Source organism: Eumetopias jubatus, unplaced genomic scaffold, assembly GCF_037043125.1.
Source record: "Eumetopias jubatus isolate StellerSeaLion01/CBP00866 unplaced genomic scaffold, mEumJub1_p1.0 scaffold_3, whole genome shotgun sequence".
In the NCBI taxonomy this organism is placed as follows: Eukaryota; Metazoa; Chordata; class Mammalia; order Carnivora; family Otariidae; genus Eumetopias; species Eumetopias jubatus.
In genome coordinates this window covers 52,006,764-52,032,089 of record NW_028274809.1, presented here as the reverse complement: position 1 = coordinate 52,032,089, position 25,326 = coordinate 52,006,764, and the positions used below count along the sequence as shown (strand labels likewise).

The following is a 25,326-nucleotide window of genomic DNA, read 5'->3' as shown; positions in this document are numbered from 1 at the left end:
TGCTGAGTCCTGTTCTAACCTAAGAATCTGGTAGGAAAAGCTTCTTTCCTATCATATACAAGGGAAAGTCTAGCATTATACAATACAATTAGACAGATACTGGAATGGTCTGTGGGCTTCTGCCTGAACTTCTGCCAATAAAAAAATCTATTCACTTGGATTAAGTCACAACTCTTAGGAAAAAAATCATACTTTTAGGTGAAGTAATGGCCTATAAGCTTCTAAAAATTGACTGAGTTCATCAGAATTCTTTGAAAGTGCCAAATAGTTAAAAATAAATGCAACAGGACTCAGGACTTAGAAGTCAAAAAAGCCGAGAGCACGAAGAACCAGAACAGAGCACACACTCAGCTGGCGTCCCAAGGGTCCTGGTGAATGAGAGGGCACCAGGAAAGCAGAACAGCATGTGAAAGGGAGTGGGAGGACACCAAAGATGGCTTTAACACCTGTACTATAAGGACTATAATGCCACCCAAGTGAGTCTTAACAAGAGAGAGAGGCTTTAAAAATGACTCTTATTTCCTCCTCACATATCATTCTGGGGCAAGCAGGCAGACTGCTATACTCCATACCATTAGGAATCCAGGCTACTTCCATCTTCTTTCTCCATTATCACTGAGAGTGTTTCCAGTATCCCCATAAGGAGTGTATTTTAAGGCAGATTCCTTTAAATAGAACTTGTTCCAGCTTGGCTGAGGGGGGAAATGCATGAAGGAGCATATACACAATGTTTTAAGACCCAGGACTGGAAGCGGCACACAGAATCTTCCTTTATTTTCCCTGGGGTGAAAATGAAGTCACTCAGCCATGTTTAGCTGCAAGGATTGGGGGAGGGGTAGCAGTGCTAGAAAATAGAGCCCTGACTTGGTAGTTAGCCCCCTAGCCTAACTGTATTATGAGGGAATAAGAAGAGCATAAAACCTGGTGTACAGTCAGCAGTCCCTGCCATAGCTACTTCTTAGTCAGTCCTGCCTTCTAGAACATTTCTGTGTCTACTGTCCAAAAGCGGACCGTGGTGTACTCAGGATGCAATGATTGTGTATAAAGCATTCTTCATGGTGAAAATGTTCCTTGAACACTTATCATCAGGTCATTGACATAACTACAAAGGCTTTTAAAAAATAACCTTCCATTAATTTTAATCCAATTTTTCTATTAGCTTGGAATGCTGTACATTGCTAATATAAAACTTCTGGGACTAAGGCCATAAGTTAAAAGTGAATGTTTTTAATCAGTTCCAGATTTCCAATCTAACTTCTAATATAAATCTTGCTCCTTGAATTTAATATATACTATAAGAGCAAGGTATGATAGACAAGTCATAAGCTTTTAAAATATTGGTTTGAACAGCAATCAGGCTACGTGTTAAAGTCTGACCATGTCATCTATACTCAAAATGTTCTTACGTACAAGGTAATTAATTTGGGTTCTTTGTATGTAAACCAATGCACAACCCAGATAAAACTGGTAAATTTATAAATAACCTAGGCTTGAATTTTAATGTCTTATAAGAAGTTCCTCAAGGAAGTTTCCTTTAAATAGAATTTGCATGTAAGGGATGGATCAGTTTTTGGCTGAGTGGGAAACTGAAATTCAAAACCCAATATGTGGAAGACATCCTAGATTCTGTCTAATGCAGAGCTGTTTCTTTTCTATTTCAATCTGTGATATTCTTTAAGAATCATTGCCACATTCCTAAACCTTTAAAGGTAGCTCTCCCTTATGCTGTTGAGAAAAAGTCTCTGGTTCCAACATCAATATGACAGTGTTGTAAATGCAAGAGGTGTTAAGAGGAGGCTTAGGTGGGGGTTTGAGTGGAATAGAAGGTACAGAACTTCAACATCAGCTGCTGCAAATACAATTGGTTAGGCTTGCTGACACCCAGTAAACTCAGCCTCATCCCTTGGTTTAAAGGAGTTCAAGGATGTTAACTGGTTCTTTTCTACACAGAGAAATTATAAGTTAAGTAGAGGTCTCCAAATGATTATAGACTATAGAGGATATAGTCTTCTTTACAAACATCCTATCACCTCTTTTAACTGGCTGTGATGGCTTTCTCTTTTAAGTTGATAAATTTCATTCATTCATTCCATAAATGTTTGTGAACCTACTATGTGATGCACTAAGTGCTAAACATACAGAGGTGAACTCATGTTTTAAGATTCTAATGAAGGCAGCATAAAATAGACAAGTATAAAAGTATATGACAAAAAAATGTACAGAAGAAAAATAAAGCAGGTATCTTTGAAAGCCTGATCAGGGAGATTCTCCTGGAGGAGGTGACATATCATCAAGGAATAAGGGAACAAAAAAAAAAAAAAAAGGAATAAGGGAACAAATGATGTGAAAATCTGAAGAATGAAACTTCTGAGCAGAAGTTAGAAAGTGCCGAGGGCACGAGATTAAAAAAAGAGAGAAAGAGAGAAAGAGAAAGAGAAAGAAAGAAAGGAAAGAAAGAAAGAAAGGAAAGAAAGAAAGAAAGAAAGAAAGAAAGAAAGAAAGAAAGAAAGAGAGAGAGAGAAAGAAAGAAGAAATAAAGAAAGAAGAAAGAAAGAAAGAAAGAAAGAAAGAAAGAAAGAAAGAAAGAAAGAAAGAAAGAAAGAAAGAAAGAAAAGAAGAAAGGAAGGAAGGAAGAAAGAAAGAAAGAGAAAATAGTTTGGCATTTTGGAAAAAGGACAGGCCTACAAGGGGCTAGAGTCTATGCTAAAAGAAACAGAAAGCCATTGAAAGGGTTTAAGCAGGGAAAGAATTTGATTTGATTTATGTTTTTAAATGACCACTCTCTGGAAGCTGTGTGGAGAATTGATCGTAAGGGGACAAGAATGGAAGCAGCTTTTACAGAAATGAAAAAAAAAAAAAAAAATGGTGACCTGAACCTGTATGAAAATGGTGGAGGTGAACACATGTTTTTGAAAATCTCCTATAGGTTTTGTTAGTTACCTTCCTGGAAGCCATCCCCCTTTCATTCCTTGCTAATAGTCCTCTGATATGAATCTGATATACCAGCTCCAGGTGATAAATTATGATTAGTCTAATGACCATCCCTGACCCGCCCATCACCCCCTTTTACACATTCACTTGCCCAACACAGCTCAGAATGTCCTGGTTATCCAAAAAGACTTCAGAGAAAGTCTTCCGGAGGACCCTTCTGTGAAGTCTTTCTTCTTATTGATGATAGAAGGAAAGGCATTCATTCTGTCCAGCTCGCCCTCACACCAACAACTTGATACAGAAAATGGAAAAGGGAAAACATTTCCCAAAGTGTATTCTAAATAATAAATTTGAGGAACACTGTGATAGAGCACAGTAGGTTTGTTCTCGAAGTTTTTTGAATATCTGTGTGCTTTAGGGATGTCTAAGAGAGAGCTAAAGAACCTAGATTTTTCTAAATGTATGTGACCAGAGAATTCCCATTCGGGGATGGTTCACAGAATTAGTCTTCTTCAGAACACCATTGTGTTTCTATTGGACAAAAGAGTGAATTTTATCGAATCAAATAATCTTCAAAATCATGGTATATCAGTGATGTCCTGAGAGAACGCACAACAGGCTGAAAATATCTAAAGATTTAAATGTTAATGTCTTCTGAGCTATAAACAGATCAACTACTTGGGATGTTTGGTGTTAAGCTTTGGATTCTCATAAATCTTATTCTCAAGAATTAGAAGAGTTGTTTCAATAAAGATACAGCTAGAAAACTACTTCCTGGATTTTCCCCCTTGTTAAATAGACTCATTATGAACTTGAGTTATTATGGAAGTGGCTACCCTCACCCCAAGAAGGAATTCTGAAAGGAAGGGAGAGAGGAAGGAAGGAAGGAAGGAAGGAAGGAAGGAAGGAAGGAAGGAAGGAAGGAAGGAGGGAAGGAAACAGCTAGGAGTCTTCTGTACTAATAGTTCATTCTGTCATTATTTAAAAAAAAAAAGCCACTTAATTTAAATAAAGAAAATGAACTACACTAGAAATTTTGCCATGACTATTTACAGACAGTCATAGGTAGAGGATTTCTAACTATAATTCACTGAATCTGGTAGTAAAAGATAGCATGCTGTGAAATTTTATCTCATCATAAAAAAGGATTAATATGTCTTATAACTAAATGTCAAAATAGATTTTCATTACATCGTCTAATTTAATTTCTCAACCACAAGATGTTAGCAGAAAAGAGTGATTTATACTTAGCTGCTCAGTTTAGATTTTCTTTGCTGGCATTTCTGACAATAGACTTCATGCTTTACTGGTAGAACTGTGTAATGAAACTCAACTAAGAATATTCTCCTAATATCTTACTACTCAATGTGTGATCTCTAGCCTAGCAGCCTTGGCATCATCTGGAAACTTGGTAGAAACGCAGAATCTTGGGCTTCACCCCAAAGCTACTAAATAAGAATTTGCATTTTAACAAGATTTCCAAGTAATTCATAAGCCCATTAAAGTTTGAGAAGCACTGTCTTAGAAGACATTCTCCAGGTGTTTTATTATCATTGAGGACTATTCTGCCACCACCTGGGGTGATCAGCAGGTTTTCCTAAGAACAAGACACTGGGATTACAGCTCAACTCCTTCACTGTGCACCCACCTAAAATTTATAATTTATAATAGACTGAAAATACTGATGTACAAATGTTGAATAGATATTAATTCCAGTCTAACTAAATAGGGCACAAGTTTATAAAGCATGTTTATATATGCGTGTGTGGGTGTGAGAGAGAGAGAGAGAGAGAGAATGTGACCGAGAGAGAGAGAGAGAGAGAGAGCTGTCTGGACTCCAAGTTCACCAATTAGCCAAAATGCAAACAACCAAGTCTTTAGCCACCCAATTTCCCAGAACAAAATTCCCATTTTTTTGGAAGCATTTGGCCCCTCTGAAATGCTTCCACCCTCCATTCTGAATTGGGGGCAGTGAAGTCGTCCATGGGCAGTGGTCATCCTTGGTTGCCGTCCTTAAAGAGGGAGAGAGGGAACGATTTGAGAGAGGGCTTGATATTGGTAAAAACAAAAGAGGAAATGAGGTATACGCTGTCAGAAAAGAGTAGGCAGGGAAATGAGGAAACCAGCTACACAGAAAAATCAGCATTCAGAGGGAGCAGTCTTCCTTTCCAGGATTGACTTTTGGCTTTAGTGCTGGACCTGAGTATAAGCATGAGATGATCTCAGGAGGCCCTCATAGAGGCCTCCCTCTTGGATGTAGCAGACATATAGGCCCAGGATCATCCACAAGACCCATCGTTCTTACCCAGCTTCCTCCAGACACCCTAAAAGCGGCCTTATAGATCATGTCTCCAAAGATCCCCAAACTGCTAACTCCCCATAGTATTCATCTCATTAATCCCATTCACATGGAGGCCACTCTCTTTTTAATAGTCTCTCCTCTTGCTCATCAGAAATATGACCTTCCTCTGGTTCTCTCACCTCTCTATGATTTCTTCTTAGACCCAATTGTGGGTTGCTTTTCCTCTGCCTGACCCAAAACGTTGGTATCCTCCACAATTCTCTCCAATGCTCGATTTTCTCTCCTTTTCCATGTACTCTTCTTCATCTATCTGCATGTTTATGATGCTACAAAAAGATCGTATCTTTAGCACAGGAATATCTCTGTCTAATTGTCCCTGGAACATAGTCATTGTATGTATCTCAGAAAACTCAAACTCAATGACCAACGCCGTCATAATTATCTTCCTATTCAGATCTGCTCCTCCCCTTAACCCATTATCACAGTGAATGGCCATATCTAATCACCCAAGAACTGTGGACACCATGCTCACTTCCTCCCTTGCCCTCACCTCATCCCTTTCTCTTCAGCCCTTCAAGACTCATTTAATTTGAACTCTTGGCATCTCTCTCATACATCAGTCATTTAGACTCTCTGCTTCTAATTTCCTCTTCAACCCCAATCTCTCTAGGCATGTTTTTCTACTACATACTTTTTTTTTTCCGAATAGAATAAAAATTCATATTCTTTAGCATGGCATATGAGGTTTGCATACCCTAATTCCTGCCTACCTCTTTTGTGTCTCTTTCTGCTGCTCCCTGATCTATGCCAAGTGCCTCAAGTCTCCTAAGTGCATTATGTATTTCATACTGTCTTAGAGCTTCGCCCCTCTCCAGTGAGCACCTACTCATATTGGAAGATTCAACCTAGATGCCCCTACCTTAAATAAGCTTTTCCTGACTCTTGAGGTTGACCACATCTTTCTTTGTTCCCACATGGAATATTGCAATTTAAAAAAGGGTAGTACTTAACTTGTTATATGTTGATCTCACGTACACATACCGTAATTTCCTTGAGTATGGGATCTTGTCTTATTTATGTTTGCATTTGTAGCACCAAGCACCGCTCCCAGCATAGGGTAGCCATCAATAAATATTTGCTGAGAGAAAGAATAAATATATAGCCACGGGATGAAGACGAGGGAAACTGGGAAATTGTCTATAGTTTACTTGCCGATGCCTAAAATTTGTTTATCATGACAAAGCCAGGCTTAAAATGAAATTCCCTGGTAGACTAGACAGTATTCACAGCATGGGCTAAAAAAATGATAGCAGAGCCATGCTTGCGATAGAGAGACAGGAAAGGAAGCAGATCTCTGAAGGATATGGGCACAGACGAGTGGTCAGGGAGGTTCCAAAAGAAGCCGGGCTGATTTTATCTGTTAACAGATATCTGAGTTACACATACAGAGGAGCCTAAGAGAACAAGCAGGTATACCCTCAGACAAATGTTTCTCTCGTAGGTTCAATTCCCAGACAGGAGATCTTTGGATGTTGTTTACAAGTCAGACTATCATTTCACTTCAAACGGTATCTGTAGCCTGTGTGTAGCTGAGCTCTCTCTGGTGAAAAATGAGGATTTCCTCTAAACTGGAGTCAAAAGCCATTTGAAAGTCCTGTCTGTGAAAGATTATCAAATGAGGTTATGAAATCTGGGAGATTTTTTTTTTTCCAAGACTGTTCTCCTGGCTTAAAAACCAGGCTAGTGCTAGTAACTGTGTGCTTTAGGATGGGAGTCTGTTGAGGGCAGTTTGAAGAGGCTTAATCCTACCCTGCCTCCATTCTGCTCTCCCGTTTTTATTTTGTAACCAGCCTCAGGGGCTCAGAGTTATTAACATGCCCATTGGCAGTAACTATTGCCAATACTAATGTTGATCCCCAAACCAGGATTCATGTCGGTCAAACCACTAGAATTTCATTTGACTCAATGAAAATTTTTTCAGTTGAAAAGCATTTCATGCTTTTCATGCTTTCATTTCATGAAAGCATTTTTGCTCATTCCCTGAGCTATTATGAGTTGAAGACCGAATTGGATTTCATAAAGATTTATGAATACTTCCAAAAACACTTAAGAGCTGAAAGCCATGTAGTCACTTTTTCCATGTCTGAATAAAACGTGAGGCTTGTGGAAGTGACCAGTGCTGAAAGAGCAGGACATGGATTTGATCATTTCTGCCCAGACCCTGCTCCGTCTGCCACAGGGCTCATGGCTCTGCCTCTGAAGAATTAGGCAAGCTTGCTGAAGCCTCGGAGTGCATCCTTTGCACTATTAACTCATTGGAGTTCAGTTAAATGTTGGGATAACCCACCCTTCATTATCGGCAGAAATGTAGAAGGGGCAATTATATCTCAAATGTGAATAACCTGAAATTTATTCTGCATAAGAGTTGAAGCAGATTTACTTTTACATTTATACTTGAATATAGGTAGGTCAGGTGGTACAGGAATTATTTTTAATAAAAAGTCTCATGATTAAGATTTGACTTACATGGATCTAGAAGGTCATTCTGTGTAACTTCATTCCCTCAGCCTTATTTCCGATACTTACCTCTTATGCCTGGGAAAGGCACTAGGTGAAGCAGAATGGCTTCTCAAAATTACCTTGGTAGAGTGGTGAAAAGTTTGAATTCCCAAGGCTTCCTTAATTTACAAGGAAAACATTGTGAACCTGAATCTAACTAAGCTAGGAACGAAACAGGAGCTCTCAACCTGTAAAGGCAAGATTTCTTTAGATACTGAGCTTTTCTTCTCTATACACAGTATAGCTTCTGAAGTGTATTGGAAAGAAATAGTAAAGATCAGTAAATTTGAATAGCAGACCAGGTTGAAATTATTTTTTTTTTAAGATTTATGTATTTCAGAGAGGAGGGGGAGGGGCAGAGGAATTTAAGCCGACTTTAACTGAGTGCGGAGCCCGACTCGGGGCTTGATCTCACGACCCTGAGATCACGACCTGAGCTGAAACCAAGAGTCAGCCGCTCAACCAACTGGGCCATCCTGGTGTCCCCTTAGTTACTTATTAACACTATAAGGTGCCCCCTTCCACAGGCAATCTTCATATCTTTAAGACACCAAGGCCAGTCAAGACAAATCATAGGTTCTTCAGCTCTGTTCCCAGTGATTCCCCGGGGACACTGAGACTTGCTCCTTTTGTCAGTTTCCACCTGTTTCCTGAACCTTAGTTTTGCCGCAGCCGCCTTCTTCTCCTCCTCCTTCTTCCTCCTCTTCTTCTTCTTTTCCATTTCTACTCTTCATTTGAATGGATTAATCTTAATTTCTCTAACTCAAACTTGAGGAAGGTGTTTCTGTTTTTGCCCGGTGCTGCTCCCAGAGACCCTGGCAGCCACTCAGATCGGCTGTCCCTTGAGATTGGCGAATCCAGTCTACCGGTAAGGAAATGTGAGGGGGCGTCAGGACTGTAGTCACTGGCCTTGAGCAAGCCAGTTAACACTTTGGAAGCTACTGCCTTGTCTCTAAAATGAAAGAAATTATTCTACCTCACTCGGTATTTTCTTCTAAGGATTAAACCTGTAATATAAAGCTTACTTAAGGAGCCAGGAATAAGCCTTGATAAGACAGCATTACCTCCTACCTAACTGGTGAGTATTCTAGGTAGCAGAGTATTGACTGCCACTTTTAGTTGAGATACTTCTAGGTCAGAATTCTACCTGGAATTAAAACTGGTATCTCAGCACTTTGTACCAGGAATAAATGCAGCAACTAGGACTGACTAAAGTCCCAGAGGAGTGTGAACTACCTATAATCATATTAACTGTAAAAGATATCAGCTAAGTTGCAGACTTCTTATATTGAATTTTCAATCTCTCCTCCCTGGAGTTATCAGTAATAGTCTTTACTTTGTTGTGGCCGAAGAGGGATAAAAAGAAACATCAACAACAAAACCTAGTTGTTAACACGGTCAATGCTGTGTCTGATCTGTTGTAGAGGTCTACACCCCAGTTTATGCGGACCTCACATTAATGAGACCTGGGGTGGCACTTCCTTTTATTAGGGCAGCTAATCCTACATGCAGAAGATTCTCAGTTCTTTACATACAATTACTCAAAGCTCAGTCTCCATTAATAGAGGTTACAGTGTTCTCCAATCATACTACAAAATAATCTTTAATGAGGTCTGCCTACTATGGAAATGTTGTCTTTGCTGTTCTCCCCACCCCTGAGATCTAAGTGTTTGTGATCTGTCTAGATGCCTTTGACATTTGTCTCTGAGTTTGCAGTGCTTCTGCTCCTAGTTGCTCATCTCTTGGTGAAAAGAGTAACTTTCAGATTAAGGCTAAGATGAAAATCATGTCTCTCTCTCTCTCTAATTTAAAAGTATAGTTTTGGCTACCATGGTGCATTTTGTATTCTTTCCTTTTGCACCATATAATGCCCCTCGGATCTCAAGGTTTACTGATAATTATTTCACAGCTACTTTAGTGCAGCTCAGAAAACATACTCTGTAAATTGTGAAGATCCATACAAGTGTAATTTATTTTTTGGTCATTTATCCCAACACCACATATATATGAGTACAAAGGGAAATGAGTCCCAGGCAAGGCAATTGTGAAATCTCGTAAAGGAAGAAACTGTTTCTTTTCTCTACATTAATCACTTCTGACACCAAGTGTGTGGGTTTTCCACACCGGGTAACTCTCCAGTTCTCTGCAGACACCATCTGGGTGTCCTATGATTTAATTCAGTTCTGACACTGACACCCAGAGTTAACACAGACCCTACAGGTTAAGGGCTCAGTCCCACAAAGAAAGATGCCAGTCAAAAATCTGGGCCTCCCATACTTCTGACTGACTGGATAAAAATCAGGGTCCCCATGACCCTGTCCTTAGGTTCCATAATTAGCTAGAATGGCTTACAAAACTCAGGGAAACACTATATTTACCAGTTTATCACACAGGATACAACTCAGGAATAGCCAGGTGGAAGAGATGCATAGGGCAAGGTATGGGGGTGGGGAGACATGCTGAGCTTCCATGTCCTCTCTGGGCACACCACCCTCTCAGAACCTCAGTGTTCACCAACCCAGAAGCTCTCCAGAGCCCATCATTTAGAGTCTTTATGAGGTTCCATTATACAGACACCCTTGATTAAATCTTTGGTCTTTAGTGTTTGTACCTAATTTCTAGCCTCCCTTCTCTCTCCTTTGAGGTTGGGGAATGGGGCTCAAAGTTCTAATCCTCTAATCACATGGTTGGTTCCCCTGGCAGCCAGCCCCCATTTTCAGGGCCTTTCCAAAAGTCACCTTTATCCCTCCAGAGCTATTTCAGGAGCTGAAAACAAAACCCAGATATTATAACCAAGATGGTCCTTTCACCTTTATCACTTAGGAAATTAGGATTTTAAGAGCTCTGGCCAGGAGCTGGAGACAAAGACCGAAATACATATTTCTTATTATATCATAGTATCACAGCTGGAAAAGAGTGTTATCTGACATTTCTGGAAAGAAAAGTTAAACATTTATATTCTGCACATAACTAACCCAGCATATAAAAGACAGATGGATGATTGAGTGATACACAGATAGCCAATTATAGATTTTGATATACAGACTTTATTCAAGATTCATATTTTTCTCCTTACATTTACATCATCTCACCTTTTTGAATAGTTATCAACTGAACTGAATGCCTTTCACCTGACTATCTGTCTATGTGATTTCCTGATTCCTAGTCAGACTCTGACAGTATAGGGTTCTCCAGCTATATATGGTAACTTAAAACAGTAACATTTTGGAAACAGAAATGACTTTAGCGACAATCTAATTGAACCCTTTCATTTTAATAACAAAGAAGCTATAAAAATATAAGGACAGTTTCATTATTAGACTTTGGGTCTCCCAAATTGCTATCTGGTCTCTAAAACTGGTTTTTAAAAAAGCCTGCCTAGGGGCACCTGGGTGACACAGTCAATTAAGGGTCAGTTAAAGGTCTGATTCTTGGTTGCTGCTCAGGTCATGATCTCAGGGTCATGATCTCAGGGTCGTTAGATCAAGCACCACCCCACATCAGGCTCCACACTCAGCTCGGATCTGCTTGAGATTCTCTCTCCTTCTCCCTCTGCCCTCCCAGCTTGCTCTTTTTCTCTCTAAAATAAATAAGTAAGGGGCACCTGGGTGGCTCAGTTGGTTAGGTGACTGCCTTCGGCTCAGGTCATGATCCTGGAGTCCCAGGATCGAGTCCCACATCGGGCTCCCTGCTCAGCGGGGAGTCTGCTTCTCCATCTGACCCTCCCCCTCTCATGCTCTCTCTCTCAAATAAATAAATAAAATCTTTAAATAAATAAATAAATAAAATAAGTAAATCTTAAAAAAAAATTAAAAAGCCTGCCTATTCTTATGTGAAGCATGAAAAGAGTAAGAAATATCTCTAGAGTTCACAAAGAAAATGTTTATATTATTATTATTGTGTTGAATTAGTATTACCATCCCTTAGACAATAATAAAAGATGGGTCTGAAATGGATTTTTTTCACTCTTATCCACAATTCTAATGAGTTCCTTATGAACAACATGTGGCTTTAAAACCAAAATAGTTTTTGGGGCGCCTGGGTGGCTCAGTTGTTAGATGTCTGCCTTCGGCTCAGGTTGTGATCCCGGGGTCCTGGGATCGAGCCCCGCATCGGGCTCCCTGCTCAGCGGGAAGCCTGCTTCTCCCTCTCCCACTCCCCCTGCTCGTGTTCCCTCTCTTGCTGTGTCTCTCTCTGTCAAATAAATAAATAAAATCTTAAAAAAAAAAAAACAAAATAGTTTTTCTAGTTTCTATAAACAGAGGAAATTTACTTTACTGGGTCAATATACTGTGCAACTGTTATAAACAAAGCCGATCTTCAGTGTGCACCAAAAATAGAATATCCAATCTGTCTGTTGGTCTTCCAATGCATAGACATGAGAGAGAGCTAAAATCAGTTTTTGTAGTATTATTCATTATATTTTACTAATCCAAATTAGAAATAATTCTAAAGTTTCTGTAGGATTTTAAACAATTCAGGAAACTTTGGTACATTAAATTATTTTTCTTATTTCTCACTATTGTCCTTACAAAGTGGTATAGCCCCTCTCCACTGTTTACATTCCTCCTATTTACTGATGATATTTTAGTCTCTGATGTTCTCTTATCTTTTATCTTGTCTACAAAGAATAATCTCTGTGTTCTTTCAGAGTGGTCTGGTTTAAAAAGAAGAAAAGAAAAGGAAGGAAGGAAGTTAACTTAAACTAGATTTTTTTTTCCCTTTAATCCCCCCACTGAACATTTAGCTACTTTAAACACATCACTATAACACTATATATAATTTGTACTATATTCATAATGCATTTTGTTATGTTGCTTTGAAATTGTTTTCTGGTTTCAAGTTTGTGTGTGTAGTCTAATCAGATTGCCAGCTATTCAAGAATAAGAACATATCTTTAATTTCTTTTGTGTCTTTAAAGTGCTTGGAGCATATGTACATAAATGTTTGTTGTGTGATATAACTTTACCCATGATTAAACAATTTTACACTGTTTATTCACCACATCCCTTTCCAAAATGCCTAGGAATGCTGTTTTGCCAGATGAGGTCATCATATGAGAGGCTTTGGATAAGACACTGTTGTGGAGCACTTTTACAGTGACTCTAGCTCTGAGAATATAGGAGAGTGATACCGTGAACTATCTGTGTGTCATGTGAACCTTTGAGATCCCTGCGTGTACCAGTTGTTAAATCATTCCAGTGCACAAAGCCAATCCCCCAGGTCAGATTACTTTTGAGATAAAATGTTGTCACATAATAACTATGTGCTCTGAGGGGAAAATGGCTTTAGACTAGGTCCTCTCTACATTGTAACAAAAGGAGCAATTGTTTCTTTTTCTGAACTGAAGCATGAAATAGACTTGGTTTAAGAAGTTATAAAGTATTAGTTTCAGGAGTTTTGAAAAGACTGTAAAAACAAAATTTCTCAAAATTGCCCTTCTACTCCAGAAAAATTGCCCCAAACACCCCAGCCAGAAGAAACCTCTCTGTCTGTGGAGTTTCTCTGTTATGTACCATTTTATATGGCATTTGGTACCTACTGGCTTAAATGGCTATGTCTTCATCTGTTGATTTCCCAAACTAAAGGGAACATTTCCAGAGGGAAGGAGAAATAGGCTATGTTTAGGGTAGGTAAAAAAAGGAAGTTAGCTTGAGGCCAAGCATGGAAGGTATTAAACCCCAGGTAAGAAATCCTAATTTAATTGGGTTGAGTTGGGGAAGGAGCCATTAGGAGTCCCTGAGTGGGGAAATGACATATTCATAGTTGTGCTATAGAAAAAAAATCATGTGCTTATATATGTCAATGTATTGAAAAGTCACAAGACTAAAAATAGGAAATTATTATTTATTGTCTGGTTACCTATCGGAATGCACATCTAAAAAGGATAAGGATCCCAAATCTGTGTACCATGTTATGTACAGCATCTCTCAGCTACACATAATAGGTGCTCCAGAAATATTTGTTGAATGAGTGTATAAATAAATGTAAGCAATTCGAGACAGAAAATGCCCCCTATAACTTAGACAACCTTCCACATACGAGCCCTGAGTTCATATTTCCATACATCGTTTATCTCTAGAGGTATTTTATTTCTACATAAATTATATCATTAATGATGATGATGATGATGATGATGATGATAAAATAAGAAGAATGAAGGAGTAAGGGCTACTATTTATTCTGTATTGATTATGTGCTAAGCACTGTATTAAGTGCTTTATACCCACACACACTCATTTCCCCATCCAAACAGAGAAAACGTAAGAAATTAAAAGCCAAGTTTGAGCAACACTAACATGCCACCCAAGGTTTGGATTGGCAGTGATAACAGACACCTTCGATGACCCACCCTCTGGGTTACCTGAACCCCCCTGCTGCTGGGTGGACCCTTTCAGCACACTGGCAGTTTTCCAGGGAGTCTGTGTCCCTCCTCTGCCTGAGGACTCTTCTAGTGTCTGGAAGTGTGCTTGTCGGCAAAGTGTGGTGAGGTTAACCTCCTACCAAGTAGAGCATGGGTCCTTGGGTAAATGCTCCAGCCTCTCGTTTTTCCAGTGAGGAATTCTAGAGTGTGTTCCACACAGTTTCTCAGCAGGCTTCAGAACTCTTATGATTGAGAAGACTCCTTGTTTCATGTTTCTTTTAAAAGCAAACTTGTCATTTCATATTTATATTAAAGCATCAGGAAATCTGGTCTAATAGTATCTTTCAGAAGAAAAGAATTAGAGCTTCCGGTTTGTTGTTGGGAACTTTATTACTCTAAAAATAAAACAAAACAACAACAACCAAAAACCTTTATTGTCTTAGTTTGAATGCCCTGGGAGCAGGCCTTGGGACACGCACTTGATTGCGGTCAAGTTATTGAGGAAAGGTGGGGGACGTGCCTCAGAAGAGTAGATGAAAGGGAGTCTCGGAGACATTGAAAACGTTTTCTTTATGGATCACTAACTGTTTTACTTATTGCATGTTTTACTTTAGTAATTTTTTTAAAAATAAAGAAAAACAAAAGAAAAAATAACCAACAGTACTTGCTAGACATATCTGATTATTCTACCATCACAGACTCATCTCTAAAACTCACCCAGCATGATCCAAACCCATTCTCCCTTTTCTCTCCATTTCCACTCTTTCCTCTGCTTTTCGTGTTGCTTTTCATGGTACCATCATTGTCTCAGTCACCCGGCCTGTCATACCTTACTTCTCCGTATTACCTGTCCTTGACAATTCATGTCAGTTTTTTCCCCAGTGTCTTATACCAATTCTTTCATTTCCCCTGCCCTACACTCTACCTAAATTTAGGTCTCGAGACTGCCCTTTATGCCAACACCCCAACTGTCCCTTCTCCCCCCCAGTGTATGTGGCATTCACATTTGACTATATTGTCTGGTTTTGTAAAGCATATCACCCGTCTCCTTGAAAATTATAAGCTGCTTGAAGTAGGACCTATCTTCACATGTCTTTGCATCTACTAAGCCACGTAATACATTGTTTTGCATGTAATAATGCATGAAAATAAACTCATAAACACTCATATTTCTCTCCATTTATGACATTAATAATAGAAAAAGTTCAAATCATGTAGGGGCCATTCAAAAAATACTTACGGAGCACCTGCTCTGTACCAGCCAGATATCAGGGGCTAGAGATTTAGTGCTGAACAACTGCAACAACACAATGAGAGTGTTCTATGCTCATATTCTAGCGAGAAAGACAGAGTGAAAAAGGAAATACATATATGATGATGAGTTAAAGGGCTCTGAAGAGAATAAACAGCATGGCCTGTGAAAGAACAATGTGGTGACCTATTTTAAATGGGCGGGCAAGGAAATCCTCTGGGGGAAGACCTTTAAGTTAAGGCTGAAGAAAGATACAAATCATGTGCAAAGGCGGAGGTTCTGTGTGCAGGCAGAGAGAACAATATGGACAGAAGCCTCCAGGGTGAAAAAAACTTTGACGCACTTAAGGAAATTAAGGAAGATCTAGGTGGCTAAAATGACATGACCTGGGGCAAGTGGCCGATGGCAAATGTGCCAAGTAGTCAGACGCCAGGTCACTGGGTCCTTGTAGGCCACCTTAAGTTTGTACTGGAAGAGCAGTGGGAAATTATTTAAAGGATTTACATAAGGGAGAAGCATGCATGATTTGATTTAGAATTTTAAAAGTTCACTTTAGCTTCTTTGTAGAAAACTGATAGTGTAGGGAGGGATGAGTAGGGAAAACCAGGTAGTGGATTATTGAAAAGCCCAGGTGAGACTTCTGCACTTGGAAGAGGGGACCAGCAGACAGAAGGACCGCAGGACAGAAGAAGTTAAACAGACCAACTTGAGATACAGTTTGAAGGTTGAACTGATAGACCTTGATGATTGATGGATTACATGCGGAGAACAGAGAGAGGAAGAAGTCAAGGATTACTTTCCAAATTTCTGGTCTGAACAACTGGGCAGACAGAGTGCTATTTATTAGAAAGGAAGAGATTGGGGGGGAGGAATAGTTCAGACTCAAGTGAGGAACAGAACTCAGTGTTAGATATGTTATGTTCACAATGCCCACTAGATAGCCAGGTAGAGAGGTCAGGTAGGCGGTAAAATATATGAATCTGCGGCTCTCAAGAGAGACGTGGAGACAGGAACTGGGGACTCACAGTGGTATGTAATAGTACTATATAGGTGGTACTTAAAGACACAGGAAATGGGTTAGATCTCCTAAAGAGGGAGGAAAGAGGGCTCAGAATGGAGCTCTGGGGCTGTCCAACACTTGTGGTGGAGAGAAAGGAGCCAGCGAAGGAGACTCACAGTGGCCAGATAGAAGGGGGGCGGGGCTCAAAAAGGTAGTATTCCAAGAATAGAGCCTTTTAAGAAAGAGAAATGCGCGCTCTGAGAAGCTGGTTGAGCCCATATTAGAATCCTCCTTACTGGGGAGGACTTCTTACCAAGGATAGAGATTATTTGGATTTCATCTTTTACTCTTGAGTCCTTGATGCAGCTCCTGGCACACAGTGGCCACCTGTAACCTGTTGATCAAATGACACATATTAATTGGATGACTGCATATTTAAGTTCAGTTGAGGGTGAAGAATGGGCATAAGTTGTTTTGAGAAGTTCTCTTCTCCCCATCTCTCCTCCTCCCCCAACATGATTCTCACACTTGCCTACAAAAGCACTTATTAGAGAGATAACAGTATCTTCAGGCAACACTTTATTCCTACTGACTTAACAAAAGTGAACTGTTCTCTAAGCCTTGGAGGAAGGAAACTCCGGGCTAATATGGAGTATGAAGTAGTGATGGGTAGCTGTTTCTGGAAAGGTGGTGAAATTATAGCCATAATCATCACCACACTCACAGAAATAAGGTCATGCCCCAACAAGTGCCCTACTGACCGTTACTCATCTTGATAATGCTATGAAAAAAATTGTGTTGAGTGGATTTCATTGCATAAGCATTTGGTAAAGGGAGGGAAAGAAAGAGGGAGGTGTTTAGGTCAGTGGCACGGCTAGAGTCTGGAGGGTATGGAAGTGCCTTTGATATATCTGTTTCTTGAGCCTCAGTTGAAAATGTTGTGGCTGCACACGAGAGGGACTGCTGATTTCAGAATGATGACAACGTTTGCTAGTTGAGAACTGGGTTGAAATCAGCACATAGATCTACTCAGAAAGAAACACACTCTGAGTGGAAAACAGAGCAGGACCCTTCCACCATAGGCCCTGATAGCTGCTTTTCTGGAAGCCACTTCATTTCATTTTTACAATAGATTTATCACACACTATTATTTGCCTCTTACTTTATTGCAAATAATGAGAGAGGGTTACTGTTCCTTTTGTTTGTTGACAGAAGAGTAAAAATAATTGGGTTGGGTGTGGCTAGAATCTCCTAACATTCCACAGGTATCTCAAACTCCACCTGTCTAAAACTCAGTTCCTCAGTGCCTGCCCATCATACACATCCACATGCATGCCCGTACACAGGCAGAGCCTCATTCCTCTGGTGCATTTTTTTCTCTTTGAATTAGCACCATATACCCAGTTCCCAAACTCACACACTCTGACTCCTTCTCAGCTCTGCATTCATATTTACCAATACTATCACTGGGTTTTATTGGGTTCTATCTCACAGATATCTCTCGAATCTATTTTTTCCTCTATCCCTCCTTCTTAGTTTAGGCCACCACCATCTTGACAGGTACTGTTGCGGGAAGCCTTCAAAATTAGGTTTTCTGTATTCAGTCTTTTCATTTCACATCTGAAGCCCAAGACAAATGGGCTTTTTTTTTTTTTAAGACTTTTTATTTATTTATTTGACAGAGAGATACAGCGAGAGAGGGAACACAAGCAGGGGGAGTGGGAGAGGGAGAAGCAGGCTTCCCACTGAGCAGGGAGCCCGATGTGGGGCTTGATCCCAGGACCTGGGATCATGACCTGAGCAGAAGGCAGGTGCTTAACGACTCACCCACGCAGGTGTCCCAAGACAAATCTTTCAACTGCTTCCTATCCACCGCAGCACAGAGTTAAAAATTCCTAACCTGGTATAGGATGTTCATGTTGTGTCCCTGCTTCCCTAGGCAGCTTCCTGTAATACTAACCTGTGTGTGAGCAGCTAAATGCTCCAGCCAAGACCCCTTCTCCCAGTTCCTCTGTCTGACCCCACCAGCATCATCCTTCATTCCTCCTCTCAAATTGCTCAGCCTAACTCACCCCTCTTTGTCCTTCAAATCTCTTAAGTGTCCCTAAATCATTCAGAACTTTCTCTAGTTAGCAAAATTTGTTGGCTGAAAATTGTCCTGAAGGCTTGTCCTGCCTTGCTCACTGAGGTATCCTGTGGGCTTAGCATAGTGACTGCTCAATAAATATGCTGAAAAGAAGGAACAAGTATTTTAATGATGTGTCTGCCATTACAACTTAAGATGTGCTGTTTCAGTTTGGCTTTAATGAACCCTTTCTTTTCTTTTCTTTTCTTTTCTTTCTTTCTTTCTTTCTTTCTTTCTTTCTTTCTTTCTTTCTTTCTTTCTCTTTCTTTCTCTCTTTTCTTTCTTTCTTTCTTTCTTTTTCTTCTTTCTTTCTTTCTTTCTTTCTTTCTTTCTTTCTTTCTTTCTTTCTTTCTTTCTTTCTTTCTCTTTCTTTCCTCCCTCCCTCCCTCCCTCCCTCCCTCCCTTCCTTCCTTTCTTTCTTTTTTAATTCATATAGTATTAATTAAGAACTGGACCTGCATCTCCTGCAAATACCAGCCTAACCCGTTATGGCCGTCTCTCTAGTTGCTCTAGAACTTGAAGCACATCTGGATAGCATTGGGATAAAAATCGTCACCCAGTTCAGGTATGCTGTGCTGTGGGTCTCCAGTGCATTTTCTCGGGTTCATTATGGTGTCTTTCTCTTGACCTCGTACTGGCTCTACACCCCTGATGGCAGGTGTATCCTTTGGCGACGATGGATGCATGGAGAGGAGGGCCATAGAGAAGCAGACGGAGATACCTGCTAAAGTGAGGCAAGTTGGTGCTTCCTTAACCCAGCCTCCGCGTTGGGCTCTGCAACAGCCTAAACCATGTTCCATTCAGTTTGCCCCGCTCACCGCTCCTCTGCCTCAGGAACGCAGCCCGGACTTTAGAGGAAGTGTGGGGTGGAAGGAAGTGGGCATAGAAGGGTGCAGGGCTCTTGAAGTGAAGAGCCATAACGTCTTTGTCACCGAAGCCTGCCTCAGGAGCTTTCAGGGAGTTCCTTTTGTTTATTTGGCTTTAATTTATGGCCCTTTGGTTAATTTCTCTAGTGGTTGCTTATGCCCTCTCTGCGCACCCCCCCTCCCCCCCGCCCATCAGAGATAGAGCTTAACTATCCACGAAAAGATCCAGACAGGTCTCCGCCTCCGTCCTGGTGCCCGAGTTTGTGGCTGGCCTTTTTTGGGCCACGCCAGGCAGGCCGCGGAGATCCCATGCTCGTCGTGGTGCGCGCGCGGCTCAGGTTGGGGCCACGCCGCTCCGCAGCCAGGCCTCAACCACGGTTCAAGGGCGAAGTCCGTGTCTCTTCCAGCTCCCCTCTTGCAAAGCCTGGGAGCCCAGAGTTATCCCGCGCTCGGCGGGCTGGGAGGCCCCGGCCCGGACTCGCGTCCGGCGCAGCCGAGGTCCCCCAGCGCCCCCTACAGCCGCGCGTGGGGTGAGACGGCGCAGGGTCCTGTGCCTCCGCACCACGCCCGGGACCCCACCCAGAGGCTCCCCGGGACTGCGCGAGCACCCGCAGCTCCTGGCCGCAGAAGCGGGGCGTGGGCCCGGCGGGTGTGCTGCATCCCAGATCAATCTCGATTGCTCCGCCCGCCGCGGCCCTACTTCCCCTCCCTTCCCCTGTCCCTCCCTCCTTCCCTCCCTGCCTCCTTCCCTCTCGCCCGCCGGCGCCGGACACGCTGCACTTCTCTTGGGGCGCTTTTCCCCTTGGCCGACCCTCTCATCCCGCGCAACTTTGGGACCGTGGCCGTTTGGTGTTGAATGTTCTCCTCCGAGAGCGCATGGCTGGGGAAGCGAGGTGCGGGCTCAATCCCCGAGGGGCCGCCGTCTGGGAGGCGGTGCTGCTGCTGCTGTGCCTGGGGGTCCCGACCGGGTTCCCCTACAACGTGGACACCGAGAGCGCGCTGCTCTACCAGGGCCCCCCCAACACCCTGTTCGGCTATTCGGTGGTGCTGCACAGCCACGGGGCGAACCGATGGTGAGTGGAGTGGGACCGGGCGCTTTGGGCATCTGAGAGCCGCGAGGGAGCGGCGCCTCAGGGATCCCCTGCCCAGTTCAAACTTTACTTCCAATGGAGGAGCCAGAAGGGGTGCGCTGCGACGGCCAGCCTGCTGGATCTGCTCGGGAAGCTAACTGATCTCGGGGTGGCACGCCTGGGGTGCGCTCTGGTGTAAGGCTCTGGAGCTGCGAGTTGGGGGTGGCGGGCTGGGTGTGCGAGGTGGTGGGCGGAGGAGGAGGAGGTTTGGGGGAGCGGCCCGGCTGCCAGCTGCGAGCCTGTGGAGACCAGGAGTTCAGTAGGCAGCTCAGCTCACGTCTGCGCGCACGTGCACATTTCTCGCTTTAGGCTCATAGTGGGGGCGCCCACGGCCAGTTGGCTTGCCAACGCTTCAGTGGTCAATCCCGGCGCGATTTACAGATGCAAGATCGGAAAGAATCCAGACCTGAATTGCGAACAGCTCCAGCTGGGTGAGTTGGGTCTGGGACCAGGGGGGAACTAGCACAAGTCCTGGAAAAACTCATTGTTGCCTATTCTAGTTTAAAATGAATGATTTTCACTCTTAACTCCAAACCATCTAACCTTGTTAAAGCAAAAGTGACTCCCTTCGTCCTGTCAACGTTTTTCTCCCTTTTGCTTATGACAATGATGATTGCAGTACCCTGGCAAAACTATGGAGAGGAAAGTTTCTTAGGATACATTCTCTCCACCTCTCCCTCTCTCCGCCTTATGTAAAACACATTTTAAAGTCTCTCAGCACATTAAAGACGGGATCCAGCTAGGCCATCACTTAAGCATTTTATTTCCATCTTTGAACTATCAGGCTTGTTAAAGAACAGGCTAAGGGGCCCAATCAGGAATAGCAGTTGGAATTGATCCCATATCCTGTCATTGAGCTTAAGGACTTTCTAAAAAAGAAAATGTTACAGTTTTATTTAGAATATGAAATATAAAAGAAGAGCACAAGGAAAAATTGGCATCTACATTGTTACTATAATTAAAATGAGGGCTAAAGTACAATTGTTAATTTTTCTCTCCCAAAACTCTCATGTTAAATGGATACCTCTATTTGAAGTCATTTCTTAAGGTCTCTTCTTAGCTAGGTGACAACTTGAAAAAGTGTATTTTGATGGGGGAGAGGAGAAAGTTCACATTTCAAAGCCAAAAGCAACGTTGTTTTGCACAGATAACATGGGGAAAGAAAGGGGAACTAATATTAATTTAGACCTATCTTGTTCTAAACACTGTTAGACACTGCTATATATGTTGCTCCCCCCCACACACACACACACAAAGCACCACTGGGTCATGGTTGGCATTGTTCCTACTTTACACATGAGGACTCTGTGACTCAGAGGGTTGCAAGTACTTTTTCTGAAGTTACTCAGCTAATGAGGGAATGATGGGACCTCAAGTCAGTCAAGTCAGCTTGGTTCCAAAGTCCAAGCCCTCTCCTTTCCTTTGTGCATCTTCAGTACAAATAAAATTAAATGAAGAGTCCAATATGTTGTCTGCCGAGCTGATACATCCTCTGCAAATGGTGAATAAAAGGTTACAACTGGTACTTTTTTCATATTTATCTTTGCTATAAATAGACCTTTGGGATAGGCTACAGCAACTTTTTTTTTTTATATTTTATTTATTTATTTGTCAGAGAGAATGAGAGAGTGAGAGAGGCAGGCAGAGGGAGAAGCAGATTCCCTGCTGAGCAAGGAGCCGGATATATGGGACTCAATCCCAGGACCCTGGGATCATGACCTGAGCCAAAGGCAAATGCTTAACCAACTGAGCCACCCAGGCATCCCTAGGCTACAGCATCTTTAACCCCTTTTTCTTTTATAGTAGTCTTTGCTTTTTCTCCAGCTGGGAAGCTGGTTTCCCTCATTTGGAGTGAATTCAAAGAGAGTATGCGCATAACTCAAGAGAGCATCCATAAAAGTCTAGCAGTTGTCTGTAGCGTGTAGCCTCTCATTAAGTATCTTCCATTCCAAAAGGCAGACTAGGAAGGCATGACGTTCATAGACCTATCCGTTTGGAACAATTCTGCAAAGCATGATTTTCATGAAAGAGTTGTAGGATGAAGAATTAGGGAGTGGAGGAGACAAACTCGACTGCCAGAGGATCTTGACAGAGTCTCGGCAAGGAAGAGTTTCATTTCTGTTGTCCTCTCAGTTTCCTGATCCATGGCATTGTAACTCCTGGTATTTAACACCTACTTCCTGTCTGGAAGGGCACTGAATTTATTTCTAGATGGCTGCGTTTAACTGGAAAGATCATGTCATAATATCACACACAATTTGAGATAAGAACGCCTGTCAAAATGGAAGGAAAACCTAACTTCTGGGGCACGTGGAGCGTACGGATTGACTATAAACCTATCCTCAGAGAAATATGCACGTGGTTGATGTGCCAGAAATGGGAATTAAGTGAAGATTTATTGGATGGATAAGTGAATAAAGGCAAAGTGAAAGTTTGATTGCCATCAACCTGATTGATGAATAAGAGAATTAATTAGAAATGATAAGCCAAAAGACATTTTTAAGTTTCACAGTTTTAGTCAACAAAAAAAGGTGTTGACTGAGATAAAAGGCAAAAAGGAAGACAAGTTTTCTGGTCAATCAGTCGGTTGAAACACTCCTAGCTGTGGTAATAGCTTGGAATATTTGCAAAAGAATTGACTGAAGTTGTTTCTCATGTAACATTTTAAACAATATATCTTCTATTCCTTCAATAAACAAGTTATGTGTTTCTATTCAGAACAAACTCAGAAGTAACCTGAAGCTGTAAAATAAGGGATTGGGGAAGAAGTCTAGAAAGGAAACACTAAAAACAATAAATTGGTAGTGAAAGACATTTAAGGATTATCGGGTTTGTGGACTATGTACTGTTTTCTGTAGAAAAGCTTCAAGAAAAAAATATGTAACCACAGACACGTACAGTATTCTAATTCTATAGATTATGAGAATGGCTTTAGTTATCCTGTCTCAAATGGGGGTAACTCTACTGTATAGAAAATGCTTAGCTGGATACCTGACATATAACAGATATTTGAAAATTATTAGTTTATTTCTTTTTATCCCTGTGTTCTACTTAAAACTATATCTGTATGTTATCTGCTGTAGTCAGGTTGAGGTTAATAAATAGGAACAATTAAGAAACTAAACAGAAAGTTAAGTGTATAAAGTAAGAGGTAACAGTTGAGATGAAACATGGTAAAAAATATTTTCTTGTTGACCCAACCACAAAAACCTTATAGTAGTAACTAAATATTCAGCTATGATGGCCATGTCAGTACGGTGTTTTCTTTCATTTGGAATGACTTAACCTGCTATCAGGGAGATGAAGTTGGAAGATCTCTTAAAATAGTGCCCATCTCCTAGTTAAATACTATCCACATGGACTGGTCTTTAGGTCTCAGTTAGAATTCCACCTCAAACTTTGACTCAGATGGACTCCTCCTCTTGAAAGAGGAGACCAGTACCCTCCCATTACATGCCACCATCCCTGGATAATGTTGTCACACACTGTGGTATATTCACTGAGGCCATAATCAGAAGTGAGCAGCAGATGCCCATTTATCTAGAATGTTCAGGGTATAAGGTGTTGAGAGTAAGATACCCCTTTTAGTGAAGAGAATTGACTTTAGAAGAGGTGCTTTTTGTCCTGCATGCAAACAGGCTGCCTCCACCTCCTTGCCTGCCTGAGAAGTGTCCTCTCCACTCAGTTCTTTGGTACTTCCCTCTCTGAACCAAAGGAAGGTGGTTTCCCCATCAGGAAGGTCTGAGCCCAGTCTTGTTCCCAAACACATTGTATCTGAGGAGGCCATAGTGATTTCACATGTCCAGTTGCTTTTCCACTCAGGCAGTCTGTATCCTTGCTGAAGCTTTTTTAAAGGAAACTTTGATCCCACATGGTTGCTAAATTAAGGTATTACAAATAATGACTCCATTGCTATATGGAATCATAGACTTTCCATGGATTACCGATATTCAAAGCACTAGAACATAATAAAATACATAAATGATTATAAAATTATACTAAAAAGATTGTCTTTATTTGGTTATTCAGAAGACATTCCAGATCTTTTATTACTTTGGAGTCACCACTAATAGCATTATATGCATGCTACACACACACATGCACACACACATACACACACACATACACACACATACACACACATCTGGGTAATAGAGTCTAAAGTTACATAGTTACACTTCCCAGTATGGTAACCAGTAGCCACATATGGCTCTTGAGCACATGAAATATAGCTAGTTTGAGTGAGAGGTGCTGTAATGTAAATTAAATGATGGATTTCAAAGACTTAGTGCAAAAAACAGGATATAAAACATCTCCTTAATTTTTTAGATATTTATTATATGTCAAAATAAATATTTTAAAATTAATATTGATTACATATTTAAATGATAATATTTTGGATGTGCTAGGTTAAAGTATATTTTTAAAATTATTTTTATTTCATTTACTTTTTTAATGTGACTACTATAAAATTAAACAGTTCATATGTGGCTTGTATTATACTTTCTATTGGACAGCACTGCTCTAGAGAAATAGAATTCCCCTGCATGAGAAAACACTAACTTTTTAACAGGTGTTTCCCAAGTGTCTGCGCATAAATGAATAGGACTTTCACTTTTCTTTTCCAGACCAAATGCTGCCTAATTACTAGACTTTTAAGGTTCTTGCTTGTGCTTCTCTTTTCTTTACCGGAAAGAACAATGATCCATCATGAGTTGATCATCATCATTCCCCTTCAGATTTCTTTCTAGAATTATATCACCCTAGCCAACCTCCGGGGTTATATTACACAGCCTA

At 41.2% G+C, this 25,326-nt stretch overlaps 1 protein-coding gene and 1 long non-coding RNA gene across 3 annotated transcripts in view; both read left to right on the top strand.

The window, feature by feature from the left end:
* The window catches only part of LOC114223351 (uncharacterized), a 53,109-nt gene extending 33,414 nt beyond the window's left edge, over nt 1-19,695 (top strand). For both annotated transcript variants that reach the window (XR_003612138.2, XR_003612136.2), the window contains 2 exons: nt 18,970-19,098; nt 19,192-19,695. This is a non-coding gene — a long non-coding RNA (uncharacterized LOC114223351). The remainder of the gene's footprint in view (nt 1-18,969; nt 19,099-19,191) is intronic.
* A 487-nt stretch (nt 19,696-20,182) lies between these two features.
* ITGA4 (integrin subunit alpha 4) overlaps nt 20,183-25,326 on the top strand; it is a 78,566-nt gene continuing 73,422 nt past the window's right edge. The window contains exons 1-2 of the mRNA XM_028122226.2: nt 20,183-20,472; nt 20,839-20,960. Coding sequence (XP_027978027.2) covers nt 20,276-20,472; nt 20,839-20,960 — 319 coding nt within the window. The 5' untranslated portion in view covers nt 20,183-20,275. The remainder of the gene's footprint in view (nt 20,473-20,838; nt 20,961-25,326) is intronic.